The following is a 21567-nucleotide window of genomic DNA, read 5'->3' as shown; positions in this document are numbered from 1 at the left end:
CAGACAATCCCCCAAACTCAATTACCTTTTGTGAGGCAGCGGAGCAAGACACCTGCTAGCTGTATTGATCGGTGTAGGCTGGGAAGGATATGAGAGACATTATAGATGCTAAGCAGCAGTTTCTGGGCTTTGCTTTCTTTCAGATATCTCTGTTCTCTGTGTTCTTGGGCTACTTTGCAGGAATAATGTGGCAATCTGTGACCCAAATTGGGTGAACACTAAAGAACTCTCTCAGTATCCTGCTTCGAACCCAGTGACTGATGACCACAGTCACAGAAATCCTGGAGTGACCGAGCACAGAATGATTTTCTAACTGTAGCTCTTTGCACACACTAGGTTTTGCAAGCAATTAATTGCACGATCTGAACTCTGAATGCCATTGCAGCTAGAAAAAGTTTGGAAGGAGACACACCCAACTGTGACTAGAGGAATGGGGACTTGAGGAGATAGGGGGCAGGGTAAATACAGGACTAGCTTTAACTGGATGTGATATTTCAAGTTTGGATATTGATAATATATGCCTAGAAAAATTGTGTGATGATTAAGATATATAAGTTAGAGAAATAAGAGATCATTAAAATACAGCCCAACGATCACAGCAAAATTATAAAAGCAAACCACTAAAGATACTTTGTAGAAATCACTATTGACCAGTTATTTGAGTGGTACAGCCATTAAGGTTGCTGGAGAAGAGATGTTGCTTGGGTGGTGGGTATTTGGGGAATACATAGAGAGACCAGGCTCAAAGATGACCTGAGATAGAATCCTGGGAGAATATTATTTTTTCTAATACAAGTAATATGCATACATTATAAACAAATGAGAAAGTACAGATTTAAATTTGGGGGTTAACTTTTGGATTTGGGCTACACTCAGCAGGTCTCAGGGGCTTATTCCTGATTTTTCTCAGGGATGACGCATGGTAGTGCTGGGGATCAAATCCAAGTTGCCCACATACAAAGTCATGCCTCCTTGTTGTACTATCTCTCTACCCCACGAAAATACAGATTACAAACATGTGTAAAACCCATCTCTAATCACACCACTCAATTAACATGCTGTTAAATTCTTCCAGAATGTAGTTTTGGAAGCAACATTATATATATTATAGTATGACTATCATTTTAATAACTGCTACACAATGATACAAAATTATTCATTTCATTATGAAATGCAATATTTTTTTGTTTTAAGGCCACACTCAGTGGTGCTCAGGGGTTATTCCTGGCTCTGCACTAAGGAATTGCTCCTGGCAGGCTTTGGGAACCATATGGTTTTCTGGAGATCAAAGCTGGGCTGTCAGTGTGCAAAGCAAATGCCTACCTGTTGTGCTATCACTCCAGCTCCTGAAATTCATTTTAATTTTCATGAACAACAGTTCTTTCTAGCTTTGTGACCTTCAGAATGCTAGAAAGCCTCTCAGTGCTTCTCAGTGCCTACTTCATAAGGTTGTTGAGTAACAATTAAACTCACGTATGTAAAGTATTTGAGTAACAATCCTTATTTGAATAACTAATAAGATCAGGTATATAAAGCTTGACATAATGACCAATAGAATAATGCTAAATTTTATTATTATTATTATTGTTGATTTTTAATACTGATTAGAGCTGTGTTTCCAGTGAGTTTATTTTGGAATTATTGCTGCAGGAAGAACGATTGTTTTTCTTTTTGAGTTCTTCTGTATTGTAGTGAGACTGGAATCAGATCTGTGTTCTTTGGATCATGCCAGTTCACCTTGCCAAGCCTCATTTTTCTTACATGTAAACTGGAATTGAAAGGGACCCCAAGTCACAGGGTTGCTGTTGTAATATTCCTAAGTACAGTTTTTTGTGGGTGTGTTAGTCTGGGGGTATGTGGGTCACACGGGATGTGCTCAGGACTTACTTTTGATTCTATGCTGAGGGCATCATACTAGGAGGGGTTCAAAGAACCACATGGGGTACCTGGGAGTGAACATGGGCTAGCTATGTGGAAAGTAAGCTCCCTACATGCTGTACCATGTCTCTGTACCTGGAGCACAGTTCTTACGGGAAGAGTTCAGTCAAAGGGTTAATAATGATGATGGCAGGCAGCTACTACCATGATTCAGCCGCTGCTAGGTAGGGGTGGGAGCAGAAAGGCAGCAGGAAGTAGAGCACTTGAAGTGTTTCTAACCACTTATCTGATGATAACAGAAAATTGTTTTGGAACTGGAATGAACCAGATTCCTATCTGGGATCTTGTCACTTTACTAGCCTTGAATTGTCGAACAATTTTTTTCTTCAAGGCTATTTTTCAATTTATTCTTCAAGGCACTTTATGGTAAAGTGGGGATAGTTTCTATGCAAGAAATGTGCTATAGCCGAGAGTTAGGATACTTTTTTAAAATGGGAGAACTGGAATGACCTCATACTTCCTCCAAACCCTAGATTTGTTGCCCTTTATAAGATTCAGGGGCTGATCTTGTCCATCATGTGTGATTTTAATATCTATGATTCAGATGGTTAGAGGATACTTTTTCTTCTAGTTCTCCTCTGCCTTGTGCAGATCAAGACAGTTCTGAGAAATAGTTCTTTTGTTTTGTTTTGTTTTGTTTTGCTTTGTTTTGGGGCCATACCCGGAGATGCTCAGGGGTTACTCCTGTCTTTGTACTCAGAAATCACTCCTGGTAGATTCAGGGGATCATATGAAATGCCAGAGATCGAACCCAGGTTGGCTGTGTGCAAGGCAAACATCCTACCTGCTGTGCTATCACTCTGGCCCCTGGAAAGCAGTTCTTGAAAGCACATGGAAATGCTGCATCTATGAGCTGGATTGTTCACCTGGTATGTTCATCAGTGATGTACACTTCTTGCCAGCTCTCTGAAAGCCCTGGAGCCCCAGTGTTGAATCCTAACCCTGAGATTAGGGAAACTGGCTGCCAGATTTTCCACCTAGGTTTCTGACACCGGGACAATGTGAGTTTTGAAGTCACTACCCAGGTGCCATTATCCCCTTAAACTCTGGTTTCCTTTCTGGCACCTGAGCCCCTGTGAACTTATTTTTTTTGATCACAGCTCTACCTGACCTCCAGGCCTCATTTCATTCTTTGGAACTCTTGCTTATGTTTCCAGGTCCTCCCTGATTACATGTAGTGTGGCTGTGTGGATCTCTGGACTTCTTAGTTTGCTCCCTTACTATGGCTTGTTTCTTACCCCTGTGATGTCCAGATCCATCCTTTTAATCGTGTGAATATTTTCTTTTCTTGGGCCAATCAGAGGTGGGCATAGTGATATGGTGCAACCATGAGGAGTGAGGAGGCAGTGAGGTGGAGTTGTCGAGTTCAAGTGCTGAAGCAAAGCTTCTGGAGAGCTGTCAAGTGAAAGGCAGCCAGAGGCAAATGTCAGAGCCTATATAGAGGCAGGAATCTGGGGCCAGAGAGACACAGCAAGCAGAAGCAAGTCAGAAGCAGTGAGGCGGGTGGGTGGGAAGGCTGCTGGCTGGCAGGAGGGGGGCGTGGCAGGGAACAGCTAAGGGAGATTGCAGAGAACAGCTGTTGGTATTGGGTCTGGCTTTCATGAACTGGCTGGGTATGGGGCAAAAGAAAATGAGCTCTATTCGAAGAGCTAGGGGCACAAGACACACTTTCCCTCTTCTTCCTAACTGGCAAGGTAAGATCTTTCTGGATTTTGCCTTGTGGGGAACTGTGGCATGTGCAGGGACTTCTCTGAAGATGAGAAATCAACATTTGTGACTGCATTTTTTATTCATATTTACCATCACACCATTTATTAGAGTAAATTGATTAGAACAGACCAATATTTGTTTTAGTATACCCTGGCCTTGGGTTCTTGGGGCTGGAGATGGGGTTTGGTAATGTGACTGAATAAGGTGAAAGCACTATGAGAGAGCAGACCAGGAGGATCACTGTAGCAAAGTAAAGAAGCTCTATAGTTGCATGGACTTGCTAATCTGTATTTTGCAGGCAACTGTTTAAGTGTCTCTGAGCTTATACTTTCTCATCTGTAAGATGATGAACAAATAGGAACAATATATAGTATTTGTGGGAACAAGATGAGTTGATGTATATAAAGTGTAGCAGAGTATTTGCCCATCAAATTGTGCTCAAGAAATATAAGCTGTTAGTAGTTTTAGTATTATTACAGAGGCACAGTGCCATGAGTTGGACTATTTTTGTGCTATTATCACCAAATAAGCAAGCGTTTTGTTTTCTTGTTTTGCTGATATATCCAGTGATGCTCAGTGGTCACTCCTGGCTGGCTTGGGGATGATATAGGAAGCTGAGACCAAATCCAGGTAGGTCACATGCAAGGCCAGTGTCCTGCCCACCGTACTATTGCTCTGACTCTCAACTGCTCCATTTTTGGCATGGGCACACATTTGGGGATGTGTCAACAATTGTGTAATGTGTGTATATTTTTCCAAGCTCTGGGTCAAGAAGCCCCTCCTACAGCTGCAAATCGAAGGGAAATGAATTATTGGGGTGAAGCTCTGAGACTGATCCTCACATATCATCAGAAAAAAAACCCATGAAAATTGTAAATGCTATATAGGTTAGGAAATATTTAAAAATGATTTTTATTAAATTAAAGAAGCTTGATTTATTAAGTTCTTGATAGTTAAATTTTAGGCATATAATATTTCAATACCAATCCTCCCACTAATGTCAAATGCCCTCCACAGTGTTCCCCTCCTCAGTTCCTCCCCACCATCCTCCTTCCCCAACCACTGCCTGCCACTGCCTAAGCACATTACAATGTTTGGTAATTACAATATTTGGTACAATGCTTGCAGCTTAGATCTCTTGTTTTCAGTGTGGTTGAACATGCGCTTTGACTATATAGCTATACCATTCATCTCCATCACCAGTTTAACTGAAGTCCCAACCCTTGTTCCCTCATTACATGCTGTCTCATCTTTTTCCTCCCTGCTTGATTTCTAATCTCTGAGTCCCCCCCCAACTCCGGGGTAAAGGTTGACCTAGGCACCCCAGACTGGGCAAATATTTTTTAAATTGCTTTTACTAAAATAACTGTGATTTGCAAAGTTCTTCACAGTTGAGTTTTAGACATTCACTGTTTCAGGACCAATCCCACCCCCCATGTTGACCTCCCTCCAATCATGTTCCTAGAGTGCATCCCATGGCAACGCCACCTGTATCCCTGCCAGCATAAAAGGCACATTTTAAGTTTTGGTTGTTAAAATTTGGGTCTCATGCTTACATTGTCTCATTCTTCTTCTGGCTTATTTCATTTAACAGAATATCTTTCAGTTACATCCATACTGAAACAAATTGCACGATTACATCATTCCTTACAAATATGTCTATATTTTGTTGTATGTATGTATCACATTTTCATGATCCACTCATCTGTTGTGGTCATATGGCTGATTCCATCTCTTAGCTGTTGTACTGAGTGCTGCAATAAATAGTGGTGTGCATACATTATTTTGGATCAGTGTTTTTTTGTTCTGGATAAAGATACCCAAAAGTGGGTTTTGATAGGTATTATGGCAAATCTAGTCTTAGTTTACTAAGAATCTTCCATACTGTTTTTCATAGAGATTGGACCAGGACACATTCCCATCAGTGGTGGACGAGAGTTTCTTTGTCAGCATGTCCCTGCTGACACAAATTATTCCCAATATTTTTGATATGTCCCATCCTCTCTGGTATAAGATGATATTTCGTTGTTGTCTTTATTTGGAGTTTTATAATAAGTGATGATGAACATTTTTTATGTTCCTGTTGGCCCTCTGTTGTTCCTCCTCAGACTGGTGTCTGTTCATTTCCTCTCCCCAGTTTTTGAAATTTTTAGGTTTTGTGGAGTTAACCTTTGCTAGTAGTTTCTATATCCTGGATAACAACTCTTTATCTGATGTGAAAATACTTATCCCACTTAGTAAGCTGTCTTTTAATTTTAGCCCAGGTTTCTTTTGTCATACAAAACTTTGTAGTTTGATGTAGCCCCATTTATTCAGATTTGATTCTATAAACCTTGGCATTGCCAACCTACCATTGACGACTCCTTTGAGGTCTTCATCTTTGAGTGACCTGCCCATTGTTTCTTCAATGAACTTTATAAATTGAGGTCTAATCTAAGGTTTTTGATCCACTTTTAATTGACTTTTGTGTAAGATATGAGATATGAAACTATTTTGAATTTTTTGTACATGGTCATCTAATTGTCCCAATACCAGTTGTTGAAGATTCTGTCTTTTTTTTTTTTCATTTTAAGTTCTTGGCTCCTTTGTCAAAGATTATTTGACCATAAACTTGGAGTTTTTCACTGAATATTCTATTCTAAATCATTGTTCTGAAAGTGAATTTTTGTTTCAATGACTATGTAGGATACTATCAAGTTAGGTAATGAGATACTGCCCAGTCTCCCATATTGTTTTTCAATATGGGTTTGGCTATCATAGTTCTTTTATGGTTCCACACAAACTTTATAATTGATTATTCTAAGTCCTTGAAGAATATTGTCCAAATTTTGTATACCGTTTTGCATTGAATCTATATAGTAATATGGGCAATATAGTCATTTTGATAACATTGATTTTTCCAATTCATGAGAATGGAATATTTTTCCATTTCTGTAGGTTTTTTTCAATATCTTAAGTGTTTATAAGTTTTCATCAATATTTTTAATAATGATTTATTCTTCAAAATTACAAACATATTTGCCGTTGGGCCTCAGCCATAAAAAGAGCAGCCCCATTCACCTGTGCAACAATCCCACCACCAATGCCCCATATATCCCTCCTCCCCTACCCCCTGTCTGTATTCGAGACAGGTATTATATTTATAACACTCATTGCCATTGTTATGATAGCTTTTAGTGTAGTTATTTATCTAACTGCATTCACCACCCTTTGTGGTAAGTTTCAGATCATGAGCCAGTTCTTTCAGCTCTCATCTCTATTGTCACTGAGTATTACTAAAATAATGTCTTTTATTTTTCTTAAAACCCATAAGTAAGAGACTATTCCCTCTGATTTATTTCACTCAGCATAATAGTTTCCATTCCATCCATGACTTTATCTCTTCTGACGGCTGCATAGTATTCCATTGTATAGATGTACTACAGTTTCTTTCTGTTGTTGGGCATCTGGGTTGTTTCCAGATTCTGGCTATTGTAAATAGTGCTGCAATAAATATAGGTGTGCAGAAGGCATTTTTGCATTTTATTTTTGGTTCCTAGGGTATATCCCTAGGAGTGGTATAGATGGATCATATGGGAGCTCAATTTTCAGTTTTGTGAGGAATCTCCATATTGTTTTCCAGAAACATTGGACTAGACAATATTCCTACAAGCAGTGAATGAGCGTTTCTTTCTCCCCACATCCCTGCCAACACTTACTGTTCTTATTCTTTGTGATATGTGCCAGTCTCTGTGGCTTAATATGGTATCTCACTGTTGTTTTGATTTGCATCTCCCTTATAATTAGTGATGTGGAATATTTTTCATGTGTCTTTTGGCCATTTGTAGTTCTTCTTTGAGGAAGTGTCTGTTCATTTCTTCTTCCCGTTTTTGATGGGTTAGAATTTTTTCTTGTTAAGTTCTGTCAGTACCTTGTATATCTTAGATATTAGACCTTAGTCTGATGGGTATTGGGTGAATACTTGTTCCCATTCTGTGGGTGGCCTTTGTATCTTACTCTAAATTTCCTTTGAGGTTCAGAATCTTCTCAGCTTAATATAGTTCCATCGGTTTATCTCCACTTTCACTTGTTTGGAGAGTGATATTTCCTCTTTGAAGATATCTTTAGTATTAATGTCATGGCATGTTTTACCTAAGTTTTTTTCTATGCACCTTATAGATTCAGTCTGATATCAAGGTCTTTAATCCATTTGGATTTGAACTTTGTGCATGGTGTCAGATGGAGGTCCAAGTTCGCTTTTTTTGCATGTGGCTGACCAGTTGTCCCAACACCACTTGTTGACGAGGCTTTTCTTGTTCTATTTTGCATTTATTTTCCCTTTAGAAAAGATTAATTCATTGTATATCTTGGAAACATTCTCTGAGTACTCAAGTCTATTTTATTTTATTTTTATAAAAGAAATTTTATTTTTATAAAATTTTATTTTTTAATTTTTAAAATAATTTTTACTGTGACCAAAGGGAATTATGAATCTTTCACAGTAATAGTTAAGGTATATAGCAACAATGAATTAGGGTCGTTCCCACCACCATTGTTGTATTCTTTCCACCCCTGTTCTCAGCATTTATCCCATATCTCCCTCATTTGCCTTCCAGACTGCTAATGTAAGTGGTCCCCTGTGTGTTTATCTTGTTGTAGATTGGGTATAGATTCTGTTGTCATTGACATTCGTTTTTATGTTTAAGTCTAATAACTTTTTATTTCTACTCAATGTTCATATGAATGTTTGGTCCTGGTACCATCTATTTTTCCCCTCAATTTATGAGGCAGAACAAGATGATTCACGTTATGTGCGTCTGTTGGAAAAAAAATAAAAAAACTGGGAAGAGTCCATCTAGAGGTTATAAACATAAATTTAAAAGAAGAAAGGAAAAAAGAAGAAAAACATAACAGAAAGAAACAAAAAACAAAACCAGCAGCTACCAAAAATGTACAACAGCAACCAAATAGCAAACACGAGAATAAAAAGAAAAAAATAAAAAAGGAAAAAAATTTAAAAAAAGGAAATGAAAAAAAGAGAATAAAGGAAGAAGGGCTGGTGGGGCAAGGGTTTCTGCTTCTTTATCTTGCATAGGTATAGTATTGGGGAAATTAGAATATGAATTCCCTTAGCCTAAGAGATGCAGTTTCTTCTCCCTTCAAACATAATGTATGAGAATAACTATAGACTCTGTACACACTCATTTTCACACCCCCAGGTATTTTTACAGTGCCAGTAAATATTCTGCTCATTTGTGGATGATAAAATCAGGCCTCTGGAACTAGAGATCTTGGTATTTGCACAGGTCATAGGACAAAGCCTAGTATAGTTTCATTCTTTACAGTTCTAAAAGTTCTGTTCCATCATTGTTGTTGTAATCAGTCTTCTGTAATTAGTGGTCTTGGTTTTTGCACAGGTCCTGGGATGAAGCCTAGAATAGAGTCTTTCATTATAGTTCCAGAAGTTTTTCTCAGTTGTCAAAATCAGACTTCTGGAATTAGAGACCTTGGTTTTTGTACAAATCCTAGGCCAAAGCCTAGGCTAGGGTCTTTCTTATTGGTCCCAAGACAAGTTCTGCTCAGTTGCGGTTGTCAAAGTCAGTCTTCTGTAGTTAGCGCTCTTCGTTTTTGCACAGATCAAGGACAACATGTCTTCTGATTTCATCTGACCATTAGGTAGTGAGATATGACAACCTGCTCTTAGACCAAGTTGTTGCCATTTCCTCGTTCAGATGTCATATCAAAACTGGCACAAGTTGGTGCCAGACAGGTATTAGGAATTTTCCAGTCCATTTCTACCATTTAGTCCATTTCTACTCTTCAGTCCAACACTCAAGTCTCTATTTTATTTTTATAAGAGAAATTTTATTTTTATAAAAGAAAATTTTATAACAACTTATTTTTATAAAGAATTTTTTAAGATAAAAAGTGTTTAGAAGTCTTCATATTATAGGTCTATCACATTATTGTTAGATTGACATCTATGTATTTGATGGTTCCTGACAATATTTTAAATGGAGTAGACTCTTTGATTTCCTCCTCTGAGTTGTATAAAGGAATTAATATGTCCTGTATTGACTTTATAGCCACCATTTCGCTGTATTGGTTTATTGTTATTAGAAGCTTTGTTTGAGAACTCTTTAGGGTCTTCAATATATATCATTATGTCATCTACAAATCTAAATAGTTTGACTTCTTTTTTTCCAATTTGTATTTTTTGGATATCCTTCTCTTGTTTGATTGCTTTTGCTGGGACTTCTAAGACTATGTTGATTAAGAGTGGAGACATTGGACAACCTTGCTTTGTGCTTGACCTTCATGGATATTCTTTCAGCTTTTTACCATTAAGAAAAATGTTGAGGGGACGGCAAGGTGGCGCTAGAGGTAAGGTGTCTGCCTTGCAAGCACTAGCCAAGGAAGAACCGCGGTTCGATCCCCTGGCATCCCATATGTTCCCCCCACGCCAGGGGCAATTTCTGAGTGCTTAGCCAGGAGTAACCCCTGAGCATCAAATGGGTGTGGCCCGAAAACCCCCCCAAAAAAAAGAATAATGTTGGAATATTATGCAACCATCAGGAGAGATGAAGTCATGAGATGTTCCTATACATGGATGTACCTGAAATCTATTATGCTGAGTGAAATAAGTCAGAGAGAGAGATAGACACAGAATAGTCTCACTCATCTATGGGTCTTAAGAAAAATAAAAGATATTTTTGCAATAATTATTGAGACAAGAGAGAGGAGGGCTGTAAGGTCCAGCTCTGGAAGGTCCAGCTCACAATATGAAGCTCACCACAAAGAGTGATGAGTACAGTTAGAGAAATACCTACTCTGAGAACTATCATAACAAAGTGAATGAATGAGGGAAGTAGAAAGCCTGTCTAGAGTACAGACGTGGGGATGGGGTGTGGAGGAGGGAGATTTGGGACATTGGTGGTGGGAATGTTGCACTGGTGAAGGGGGATGTTCTTCACATGACTAAAACCCAACTACAATCATATTTGTAATCAAGGTATTTAAATAAGGATATCAATAAAAAAGAAAAGAGCCAAAAAAGAATAATGTTGGTGGGCTTGAGCAATAGCTCAGTGGATAGGGCATTTGCTTTGAACAGGGCCGACCCAGATTTTTTTTATCTCAGCATACCATATGGTCCCCTGAGCCTTCCAGGAGTAACCCCTGAGCACCAAATGGTGTGCCTCAACCCCCCCCCCAAAAAAAAAAACCTAAAACAAACAAAAAGTCCGGAAGAATAAGAATAGGAATTTAGGTTATGGGCTTTTTATAGAAAGTTGTTTCTATCTTGAGGAAGGTTCCTTCCACACCTATTTTGCTGAGGGTTTCAATCATGAATATTGTTGGGTCTTGTCAGATGCTTTCTCTGCATTGATTGTTATGATCATATGGATTTCGTCTATCTTTTTCTTGATTGGTGTATAATTTTGATGGATTTGTGTATATTGATACATCTTTGCATCCTTGGTATGAATCTGTCTTTGTTATAATGTATAATAGTTTTGATGTGCTATTGGATTCAGTTTGCTAAGACTTTGTTGAGGATTTTCTCTCCATCAATAAGATTGGTCTGTAGTTTTCTTTCTTGGTAGCATCTCTGTCAACCTTAGGAATTAGTATAATGTCAGTTTCATGAAAGTTATTAGGGAGGATTCTAGTTTCTTTAATATTTTGTAATCAATGGTAGTTATTATCTGAATACTTGATAGAAGGATCAATGGTACTTATTCTTGTTTGAATGTTTGATAAAACTCCTCCATAAACCCAACTGGTCCTGGACTTTTATTCTGGGGGAGATTATTAATTATTGTTTCAATTTTCTTGCTTGTGATTGGCCTGTTTGGGCCTGTTGATTATTCATTTTGGGGTGTTTATATGTTTTCAGAAATCTGTCCATTTCTTCTAGGCTCTCTAGCTTAACAGATTTTAGTTGTTAATAACAAGCTCTCATGATATCTTGGATTTCTGTCAGTTTTATTTTAATTCCTTCCCTTTTATTTTTGATCCAATTGATTTGAGCATTTTCTTATTTTTTCCTTGTTATTGTTGCCAATATTTTGTCTGTCTTGTTTATTCTTTTCAAAAGTACGGCTCCTGGTTTCATTGCTTCTTTATATTATTTTCTTATTTCTGTATCATTGATTTCTGCTCTGGATTTATTATTTATTTTCTTCTATTTATTTTTGGGTTCAATTTGTTGTTGGTTTTCCATGAATTTAAGGTGTGCATTTAGGGTGTTTATATCATCTTTAACTTCTCTCATTATGTATGCCTGTATTGTTGAGCTTTTCCCTAATTATTTCATTTGTTGTGCACAAGAATTATTTTGATAATTTGTTTATTTTTTATCATTAGTCTCAAGAAGTCTCTATTACTGCCTTGATTTCCTCCTTAATCTAGTTGTTATTAAGCACCATGATGTTCATTCTCAAAATGTTTGAGTTTCTCTAATATTTTTTTATACTCAGTCTCTAACTCGCTGGGCACTGAGGTCTAACAGGATGCTTAGTTTGATTTTTTATATTTGTGAATTTTTGTAAGTTAGACTTATGTATTAAAATGTGATCTATCCTAGACAATGTTATGTATTAACTTGAGGAGAATGTATATTCAGCTTTTTGAGGATGAAAGGCTCTGTATAAATCCATTAGTTCCAGATCTAGTTTACATTTAGGGCTCTTATGTCCTTCCTAATGTTCTGCTTAGTGGATCTACCAGTGGGGAGCAAGTTGAAATCTCCCACTATTATCACATTTTTTTGTTTGTTGGGCCACACCCAGTGATGCTCAGGGGTTACTTCTGGCTATGCACTCAGAAATCGCTCTTGGCTTGGGGGACCATATGGATGCCAGGAATTGAATCAAGGTCCGTCCTGGATCAGCCACGTGAAGGCAAATGCCCTACCCATGCTATTTATTGCTCTGGTCCCTATTATCACATTTCTGTCAATATATGTCTCTATGTTTGTGAGCAAAAGTCTTATATACTTTGCTGACTCTACATTTCGTGCATATATGTTGATCAGAGTTAGTACTTCTTGTTCTCTTGATCAATAAGTAGTATCCTTGCTTATCTCTAATTACTTTTTTTTTTTTTTGGTTTTTGGGCCACACCTGGTAACGCTCAGGGGTTACTCCTGGCTATGTGCTCAGAAGTTGCTCCTGGCTTGGGGGACCATATGGGACACCGGGGGATCGAACCGCGGTCCGTCCAAGGCTAGCGCAGGCAAGGCAGGCACCTTACCTTTAGCGCCACCGCCTGGCCCCCAATCTCTAATTACTTTTCTGAGTTTGTATGCAATTTGGTCTGATATACATACGGTTGTCCCAGGCCTTTTTTATATTTTGCAGTGTCTTGTATAATTGCTTTCCAGGGGGATAAAGTAAAGGGGGAACAAAGCACAAAAAAATCATTTTTCCACATGTTTATTTATCGATTGATTGATTTTTTTGACATCTTTATTTTGGTGTGGAGATTACGGTTGATGTCTCCAATATTATTTTATTTTATTTTGTCTTGTCTTTCTCTTTCTTTTTGCACTCAAGCATGATTTGATTTCAGAACCGAGACTATTGTGTGGTGCCTGTCTTTATTGCTGTAGTGCTCACCGGTTATTTAATTCGATATTTTTTCTGTATTGTTGTGGTATTTCAATTACCTTTTTCATGTCCTCTCTCAAACTGAGGTTGGAAGCCTCTAGAGGGACTCAGCCCATTTTCAGTGTATTTGACTTTTGACTTTTTTTCACTCTTATTTTGTACCCCATTCTATTGCTTTTCTTGCCTTCAAACAAAACCACATACCTCGATTTTTCTAGCTCTGCCTCTTAAATAGAGGGGGAAACAAGGGAGGGTTCCAGGACCAAACAGATATGTGATCACTAATAGTAAGCCAGACAAAGAGGGGTCCACCTACTCTAGCAGCCCCGGGGGTGATGGTGGGGTATATGGGTTGTAGAAAGGGAACTGGAATGGGGGGAGGACATAGTTGGTGATGGGCATTCCCCTGATTCAATGCTAATATATACCTAAAATACTACAGTGAAAGATACATAAGCCATTATGGAAAAAATTGTGTTTTTAATCAGAAACTTTCTTTGACTTACATGTATTATTATTATATCAATTATATTATATGTTATGTTATGTCACTATATTATGTTATGTTAGTTTACCTCATTATGTTAATCAATTTTGTCTTTTGAATAAATTCTTACAATAATTAAAAATAACAATAATACTTAACAGGACTTTTAGTTCACGGAGTACTGCTCTTAGTCAGATAAATATCTTCAACAGATAAATATATTTCTTTTCCTGAAGGAAACATCCAGATCCATTAGAATAGTAATACACGGATTAAGCTACTGACAGGATTCTCTTGAGTCACTGCTAGGGATAAGATACAGAACTAGGGGGCCGGGCGGTGGCGCTGGAGGTAAGGTGCCTGCCTTGCCTGCACTAGCCTAGGACGGACCGCGGTTCGATCCCCCGGCTCCCCATATGGTCCCCCAAGAAGCCAGGAGCAACTTCTGAGCGCATAGCCAGGAGTAACCCCTGAGCGTCACAGGGTGTGGCCCAAAAACCAAAAAAAAAAAAAAAAATACAGAACTAGAACATTTTACAGTTTACCAGAAGGTGGTGCTGCTGCATTGATCCAGGATTGCTCAGCAGATCCTAACTACTGAAGTGTCTGACATTATATATAAATATACATGTATATTGAAATTTATTAGCACACATTATAGCATTCTAATCTAAGATACTGAGTTGTGTGAATTGAATTGAAATGCACAGAAGCAGAAGGGAATTTTTATTTGTTTCCAATTTATTTTTGATAGAGCAATTTTTTTAACCTGTAAGTACTTTATCCAATGCCATGTAACTGAATGTGCAGAAAAACATGTCCCCTATGAATAATGTGTCTAGTTCCCAATATTTTTGTAGTGACTTTTGATTGCTAACCTTGTGTTCTGTTTCCAGATTTTCGTGCTTCAGCAGGACCCAACATTATAGAGGACTCCAACTTTCTCCCTACAATCTTGCAGTCATGGAAAACATATCAAATCCTTTAAATTCACTGAAATTGAACACGAGGCTGGGGAATGAAAATGCCAACTTCCCAAATCCAGAAGCCACTTTCTCTGAAGCAGTGATGGACACTAATGAAGAGGTTCAAATGCTGCATTGTCATGCACAGTCTGTCGTCTCAACTTCGACATTAGATCCTGCAGGGATGATTACAAAATTGACTCTCCCAGACTTTGACACCATGACAGCACCTTTAATGGAAGCATCAGGCTCTCCAACACTAATGGCAGCCTCAGACACTGAGGCACTCTCCCCATTGCTGATACCAAGTTCAGATTCAGCTCTCTCACCATTGCTAATGCCAAATTCAGACTCTGGCACACTGTCCCCATTGTTAATGCCAACGTCAGATTCTGGGGAGTTGTCTCCACTGCTATCTGCTGCTGATTTTGGATTAATGTCCCCAGGGTTAATGACATTTCCAGACTTTGGTACAATGTCCACAGCACTAATGGCTGCACCAGATTCTACAGAGACATCAACGATGGCCCTGCCAGCTTCTGCCTCTGGAGCGATGTCCATAGCGCTTACAGGCACCCAATCTTCTGATATGGTGTCCACCCCAATGATGCATTCCTCTGGTCCTGGGGACATACCATCACTACTAATGCGAGATGTAAACTCTGAAGTGACCTCCACACAGCCTGTGCCAGCACCAGATTCCGAAGAATTGTCACCATTGGAAATTACTGATGAAGACACAGAAGCAATTTCCCAAGTACTAATGAATGCCTTAGAATCTGAAGATCTATCTTCACTGCTAATGTCAGGCACAGATTCTGAAGCAATAGCTTCACTGATAATGTCAGCCCTAGCTTCTAGAGCATCAGAAATGGAGCAAATGAGCACCCAAGTCTCTGGAGAAGTGGCGACCCAGTTAATGTCAGCCCAAGATCCCGGAGTAGTGTCTTCTTCACTTACATCAGATCCAGACACTGAAATGATGTCCACATCATTCCTGCCAGTCCCTGATGTTGGAGAAATAGCCACATTGACAAAAGCAGTTCCAAATGCTGAAGTCATGTCCCCACTGCTGATGACACCCTTAAACCCTGGTGTGATGCCCATGCAGCCGATGATAGTACCAGATTCTGGACTAATAACTCCACAATTAACACAAAATCTAGAGTTGCAGCTTGTGTCTACTCCAATGATGAAAGCAACAACCTCTGGGGTAATGTCCACACTACCTGTGAGACCCTCAGACCTCAGTGCAGTGTCTACACAAATGAGAACCTCAGCCTCTGAAAATATATCTACATTGCCAAATATAGTTCCAGTCTATGGAACCCTGCCATCCACCCAACTGGTGACTGTTACGACCTCTGAATCACTGACCATGGAGCAAATGCCAACTGTAACCTCCAAAGCTATAACCTCACATTTACAAAAGACCAAAAGCTCCAGAGGTTCTGCGAAAACCTCAGCCAAGCGGCGAGCATCCAAATCTCTCATGAAAGCACCATCGTCTAAAACCAGGTTCACACCACGCAGGAGAACCCCCGTCTCTGGATCAAAATCCCTGCAGCCAACCAGAGCCTCAATCTCTGAAAATATATCCATACCACAATTGACAACCTCCGTCTCTGGATCAAGGTCCACATTTCAGGTAAGAAACCCTGTCTCTGGACTTCTATCTGTGCCACAGTGCAGAGCCACAGCCTTTGGAGTAGTATCTGTACCTACAATTAGATCCTCACCCTCTGGAACAGAGTCTAATGCCCCGTCAATAGCCAAAGCCACTTCAGCCAGGCCCACACTGCTAATGAGAGGCACAAAATCAGGAGCAGTGCCCCAAATGAGAGATATGAGCTATGGAACAATGTCCAAAGCACCAATGAACTCCAAATCCCCAGAAGCCAATTTCAAGCAGCACATGACAACTGCAGGTTTTGGACAGCTACCCTTAGTGGTAATGAGAGACACAGATTCTGGAGTCACATCCACAGTACAGTTAACAGATACTACATCTGTAGGCATGTCTACACCTCTCATGAGAAGCTCTGGTCTTGGAGCAATGTCTGTGGCACCAGTGAGAACCAAAATCTCTAGAAAGACTTCCAGTCATTCAACAAGCACCAAAGACTCTGGAGATGTGTCCACATTGCATAGAAGATCCATGACCCCTGGAAGGAATCATTCAATGAAAATGAGATCCTCAGTCTCTGAACTCCCCAAAATGAGAAATCCAAGCTTTGGCGTGATGCCCACACCACTACTAAAAACCCAAGACTACAAAGTGACATCATCACATTTTATTGGAGCCCTGTCTACTGGAGATAAAACCTCACCAGCAGAAAGATCCCCATCCTCTGCAGATAAAGCTGCACCTCCACTACTCACAGCTTTTGGAGCAATGTTAACTCCCCAGATGACAGCCACATCCTCTGGAATGATGTCCATGCCACAAATGAGGTCCCAAGTCTCAGGGGAAGAAGCCACTCCACGAGTGAGAGCCATGACTTCTGGAACAGCTATATCTGTACCTCCAGTAATAACCAGAGACTCTAGAGGGGTAACTCTACCACAGATGAGAACCTCATCTCCTGGGGCACTGCCTGCGCCACCTATAATGCCCATACAACACAAGAATGCAGCTTCTGGAGAGATGTGTCCATCAACTGTGAGAGCTCCAGCCTCTGGAGTGATGTCCTTACCACAAGTAAAAGCCCCAGTCTGTGGAATCATGTCTGGTCTACCCAGGAGACCTTCTGCCTCTGAAGCATTTTCCACAGTTTCCAGGAAGAAGTCTATTGCACAAAAGACAGCTATGTCCTCTGATGGGATGCCCAAGCCTGTAATGAGAATTGTAGCCCCAGGAACAATGCCCATGTCATTAATGTCAACTGTGGCTTCTGGAGATATGTCTGTGCCAGTAGTAAAAAGCATGGCCTCAGGAGCAATACCTGTACTGAAGAGTAGAGTTGTCAATTCTGCCTCTATGTCTGTGCCAAAAACAACACATGCAACATCTGGAGGGATATCTACACCACCGTTGAGAACCTCAGCTTCTGGAATGATGACTGAGCCACTTCTGAAAGCCACAGCGTTTGGAGCGAAGTCCAGGCCACAGATGAAAGCCACAGCCTCTGGAAAAACATCTGTGCTGCGAATAAGGACCCCAAACACGAGTAGCATGTCCACACCACAAATTAAAGCTACAACCTCTGGAATGATGTTCACTCTAGAAACCAAAGCCACAGACTCTGGAGAAACATCTGCTTCTCACATAAACATTACAGCCTCTGGATCAAAGTCCACCTCACACGCAACTACTACAACCCCCAAAGCTACAGATCCACAAGAAGCAGAAGTGCCATCCTTTGGCATGCTAACCCCAGCACTCTGCTACCTTCTAGAAGAACATGAAGCTCGAGATTCAAGTTCTGGAGAGGACACTGAGATCAATGAAGAGAAACAAATCAAAGTATTTTTGAATGATTCAGAAAAAATGGCATTCCTCATCTCTCTTCATCTGGGAAAAGCAGAGAGGTGGTCTATTTTGCAGATGGAATTAGAATCCCCACTACTGGGTGAAAACATATCATTTCTGAGAAGATCACATGCCTTATATGACTCTTTAGCTGATATAGACATCCTCAGTGCTATTCTTTGCCATCCTAAGCAGGGCCAAAAGTCTGTCAGGCAATATGCCACTGACTTCCTGCTGCTGGCCAGACACTTGTCTTGGTCGGATGCCATTCTACAGACCAGGTTTCTGGAAGGACTCTCAGAAGCTGTTTCCAACAAAATGGGCCGGATCTTCTTGAAGGTGGCTGGCAGCCTAAAAGAACTGATAGACAGGTCTCTCTACATCGAGTGCCAACTGGCTGAAGAAAATTCTCCAGTCAACTCAAGCAAGATTCTCAAATCCGCTTGCAAGCGGACTAATGAAGAGGCCCTGGATGGTGTACTTAATTCTTATCAACAGAATGATGAGGTAAAAATGGGGAAATATACTCAAATCTGTTGAGCAGGAAAATGAGGAAATATATTCATTCTGCTCCTAAGGCTAGACTAAGAGTCCAGGGAAACATTTGAGTTCATGACCTAGACTAGAACAGTCTACTTAGAATTTCATTAGTGGGTTTGGCTAGATAATTATTTGGGAGTGTAGTATTCACTTTCAGTAGCAAATGTACTCTCCAAATTACTAAGATCTTGGGATGGTTGAAGGGACTAAGTCTTCTGTTAAGAGGAAACCAGCTGAATTCAGTCTGAAATCTATTTCTAAAGGCAGGATTATGTTTGGGAAGATTGGATTTGACTTACAGTCACATATGTCACCCATCAAGCTGTTAGGGAGTTTGAGTCACATAGCCTTTGGTCACACTGTGACAAGAGGCATTATTCAAGTTTAGTGATCTAAGTTAGTGAGATTACCCAAGCAGAAAAGTTGTCATAGTAAGTGTGGTTCTTTTCCTTATATCTGCTGCTTTCTTTTGCTCCTAGCCTCAGAACACTCCTAAACGCTGTTTTATTCTGAAAGAGCATGGGGATCCCCAAAAGAGTCTGTATGACCTTCTTCAAAAGAGCAGAGGCCATCAATGAGCATCCACTGACAAGTAATGATCTCTGGAGTCTTCAGTGCTGACTCAACTGCTAATTTGTGTACTGGTTTCTGAACCCATTCCATTCAAGTGCATCACAAACCTCATGGCCTTCCCCCATTAGCTTCTTCTTCAGCTACGCCCTACCCAATATGCCACTCGGCAGATTTGATCTTCTCTTTTACCCCATATGCCTGTGATTAGTTCCAAAATCAGAGTGTAGACTTCAATAGTAATTTGTGTATGAGGTTCTACACTCCAATCACCATTAAGGCTTGTCTTAGTTCTGGGTAGAGGGAGAATTCTAGGGGGACAAGTTATGCCTTATCTTAAAATGGCCTTAGAATGGCTTGCCATGTGTCATCAGGCACAGTCAAGGAAGTCTTAGTCCCATTATGCCTGGCATGGGAGCCTTTAATGAGAGTGAAAACCACTCCTATACCAGCCTTTTCACACAAGAGCCTTGTTCTGTATCCCCAACTCATATCACCTAAATGGATCTTTAGACCCTTATCCTATTTATGGTCATCAACTTGAACCCTTTGTTTTGACTCAGAATAGTCATAATAGTTACTGTTTATTATGTGTTAAGTGAAAGGTACTGGGTTAAACTCCTGAAAAGTACCACCTCACTTTATTCTTACCCATTTATCTTGTCCATTGTGTTATTGTGGTGTATGTTTCTGATGTAATGATGTATTATTTATGAAATTTGTCCCTTAATGTCAAACCTTTAACTGTGATCTCCAGGTGTTTAACCCCTTGGTGGTTAATTGCCCTCACTTTGTGTGGCTTATGTGCTTCATGGCCAATAGTCCTTTGGCTTATGTGCTTAATGGTAAATACTCTTGATATGGGTCATGGTCTTTTTTCAGGAAGAACATGTGAGCAGTGCTTATTTTCATGTGATAAGATTTTAAGTGTCTATATCGTCTTTCTACATATCTGTACTTTCCAGATTCTCTACAGTCAGCATGTATTACATTTGTAAGTGAAAAAGTAAATAAAGTTATTTGTGGAAAAATATTTAACTTTGAATCATAGAATTTATTAGGTACTTCATTTAACCAACACTTGCTATTTAACATGTGCTAAGCACTGTTTTTGGGAAAGACAGAAAAATCCTCAATCTGGGCTGGAGAGTTAGTACAGAAGGGAGGGTGCTTGACTTGCTTGCAGCCAAACCAGGTTTGGTCCCTTGAAATCCATGTGGTCGACCTATACAACTGGAGTTATCTCTAAACATTGAGCCAGGAATAAGCCATGTGGACAGAACTGCTGGGTGTGGACAGAACATTAGAAAGAATGACAGAAAGAATAAAAGAAAGGAAGTAAGGATGGATGGAAGGAAGAAGAATGGAAAGGAAAGAACTTCAACCAAAAGACGACTTCATTCCAATGTAATTGGAAGACAGTAATAAGCATAGAAGCATAGAAGATTGGTTGGAGTTGTGGTAAAAGCTATGATGACAACTAATCAAGGTGACTGGGGAATTTAGTTATTCAGTTTAGTTGTTCAATTATAGTCCATGCAATTGATTACGCAAAGGTATTTGTTTTCCTTTAGTATTAAAATATTTTGGGTCAAACTCAGTGATATTTAGACTTTACTCCTGGATCTGTAATTGGAAATCAATCTGTTGGGGCATTGGAAATTGTGTAGTGTCAGAGAATGAACCCCAGTCGACTGTGCAAGGAAGGTAAATGTCATACTTGCTAAATTACATCTCTGAAAATCCTTGTTTTTGAAGCACTAATTTAAGAAAGGTAAAGGAAGGTAGTACCCAGCAGGGGTTAAAATATAGTATTTATGGGCCCGGAGAGATAGCACAGAGGTGTTTGCCTTGCAAGCAGCCGATCCAGGACCAAAGGTGGTTGGTTCGAATCCCGGTGTCCCATATGGTCCCCCGTGCCTGCCAGGAGCTATTTCTGAGCAGACAGCCAGGAGTAACCCCTGAGCACAGCCGGGTGTGACCCAAAAACCAAAAAAAAAAAAAAAAAAAAAAAGAAAAAAAAATATAGTATTTATTTAAGAAAAAGAGAAAACAATCAAACACTCCCACAAGCATAGGACAATAGATCCAGGGAGAATCCTCAAAAATATTTTAATGACAGTAGAAGCCATACAATTAAAAACATTTAAAAATCCAACTGTGCAACAGTTTGGAGAAAGGATGGGAAAAGGGTCAAAGAGTACAGATGAGCCTCCTACTGTAAGAGTACAGGTTATTGACTTGCCAGATGACTCATTCTAGGGGAAATAGAAAATTAGCCACATTCTGCTG

General features: G+C 39.7%; 1 protein-coding gene and 1 pseudogene across 1 annotated transcript; one reads left to right on the top strand and one right to left on the bottom strand.

Moving 5' to 3' along the window:
* Positions 1 to 5601, bottom strand: part of LOC125999064 (ubiquitin carboxyl-terminal hydrolase 8-like) — a 32717-nt pseudogene extending 27116 nt beyond the window's left edge.
* A 9054-nt stretch (positions 5602 to 14655) lies between these two features.
* Positions 14656 to 20308, top strand: RTL9 (retrotransposon Gag like 9). The gene is made up of 2 exons (XM_049767555.1): positions 14656 to 18672; positions 19185 to 20308. The coding sequence occupies exons 1-2, from the start codon at positions 14692 to 14694 to the stop codon at positions 19281 to 19283; spliced, it is 4080 nt and encodes a 1359-aa protein (XP_049623512.1). The 5' UTR covers positions 14656 to 14691; the 3' UTR covers positions 19284 to 20308.
* The last annotated feature ends 1259 nt before the right edge of the window (positions 20309 to 21567 follow it).

This window comes from Suncus etruscus, chromosome X (assembly GCF_024139225.1).
Source record: "Suncus etruscus isolate mSunEtr1 chromosome X, mSunEtr1.pri.cur, whole genome shotgun sequence".
Classification (NCBI taxonomy): domain Eukaryota; kingdom Metazoa; phylum Chordata; class Mammalia; order Eulipotyphla; family Soricidae; genus Suncus; species Suncus etruscus.
Note: the sequence above shows the minus strand (reverse complement) of the source record. Positions and strands in the feature narration are given on the sequence as shown.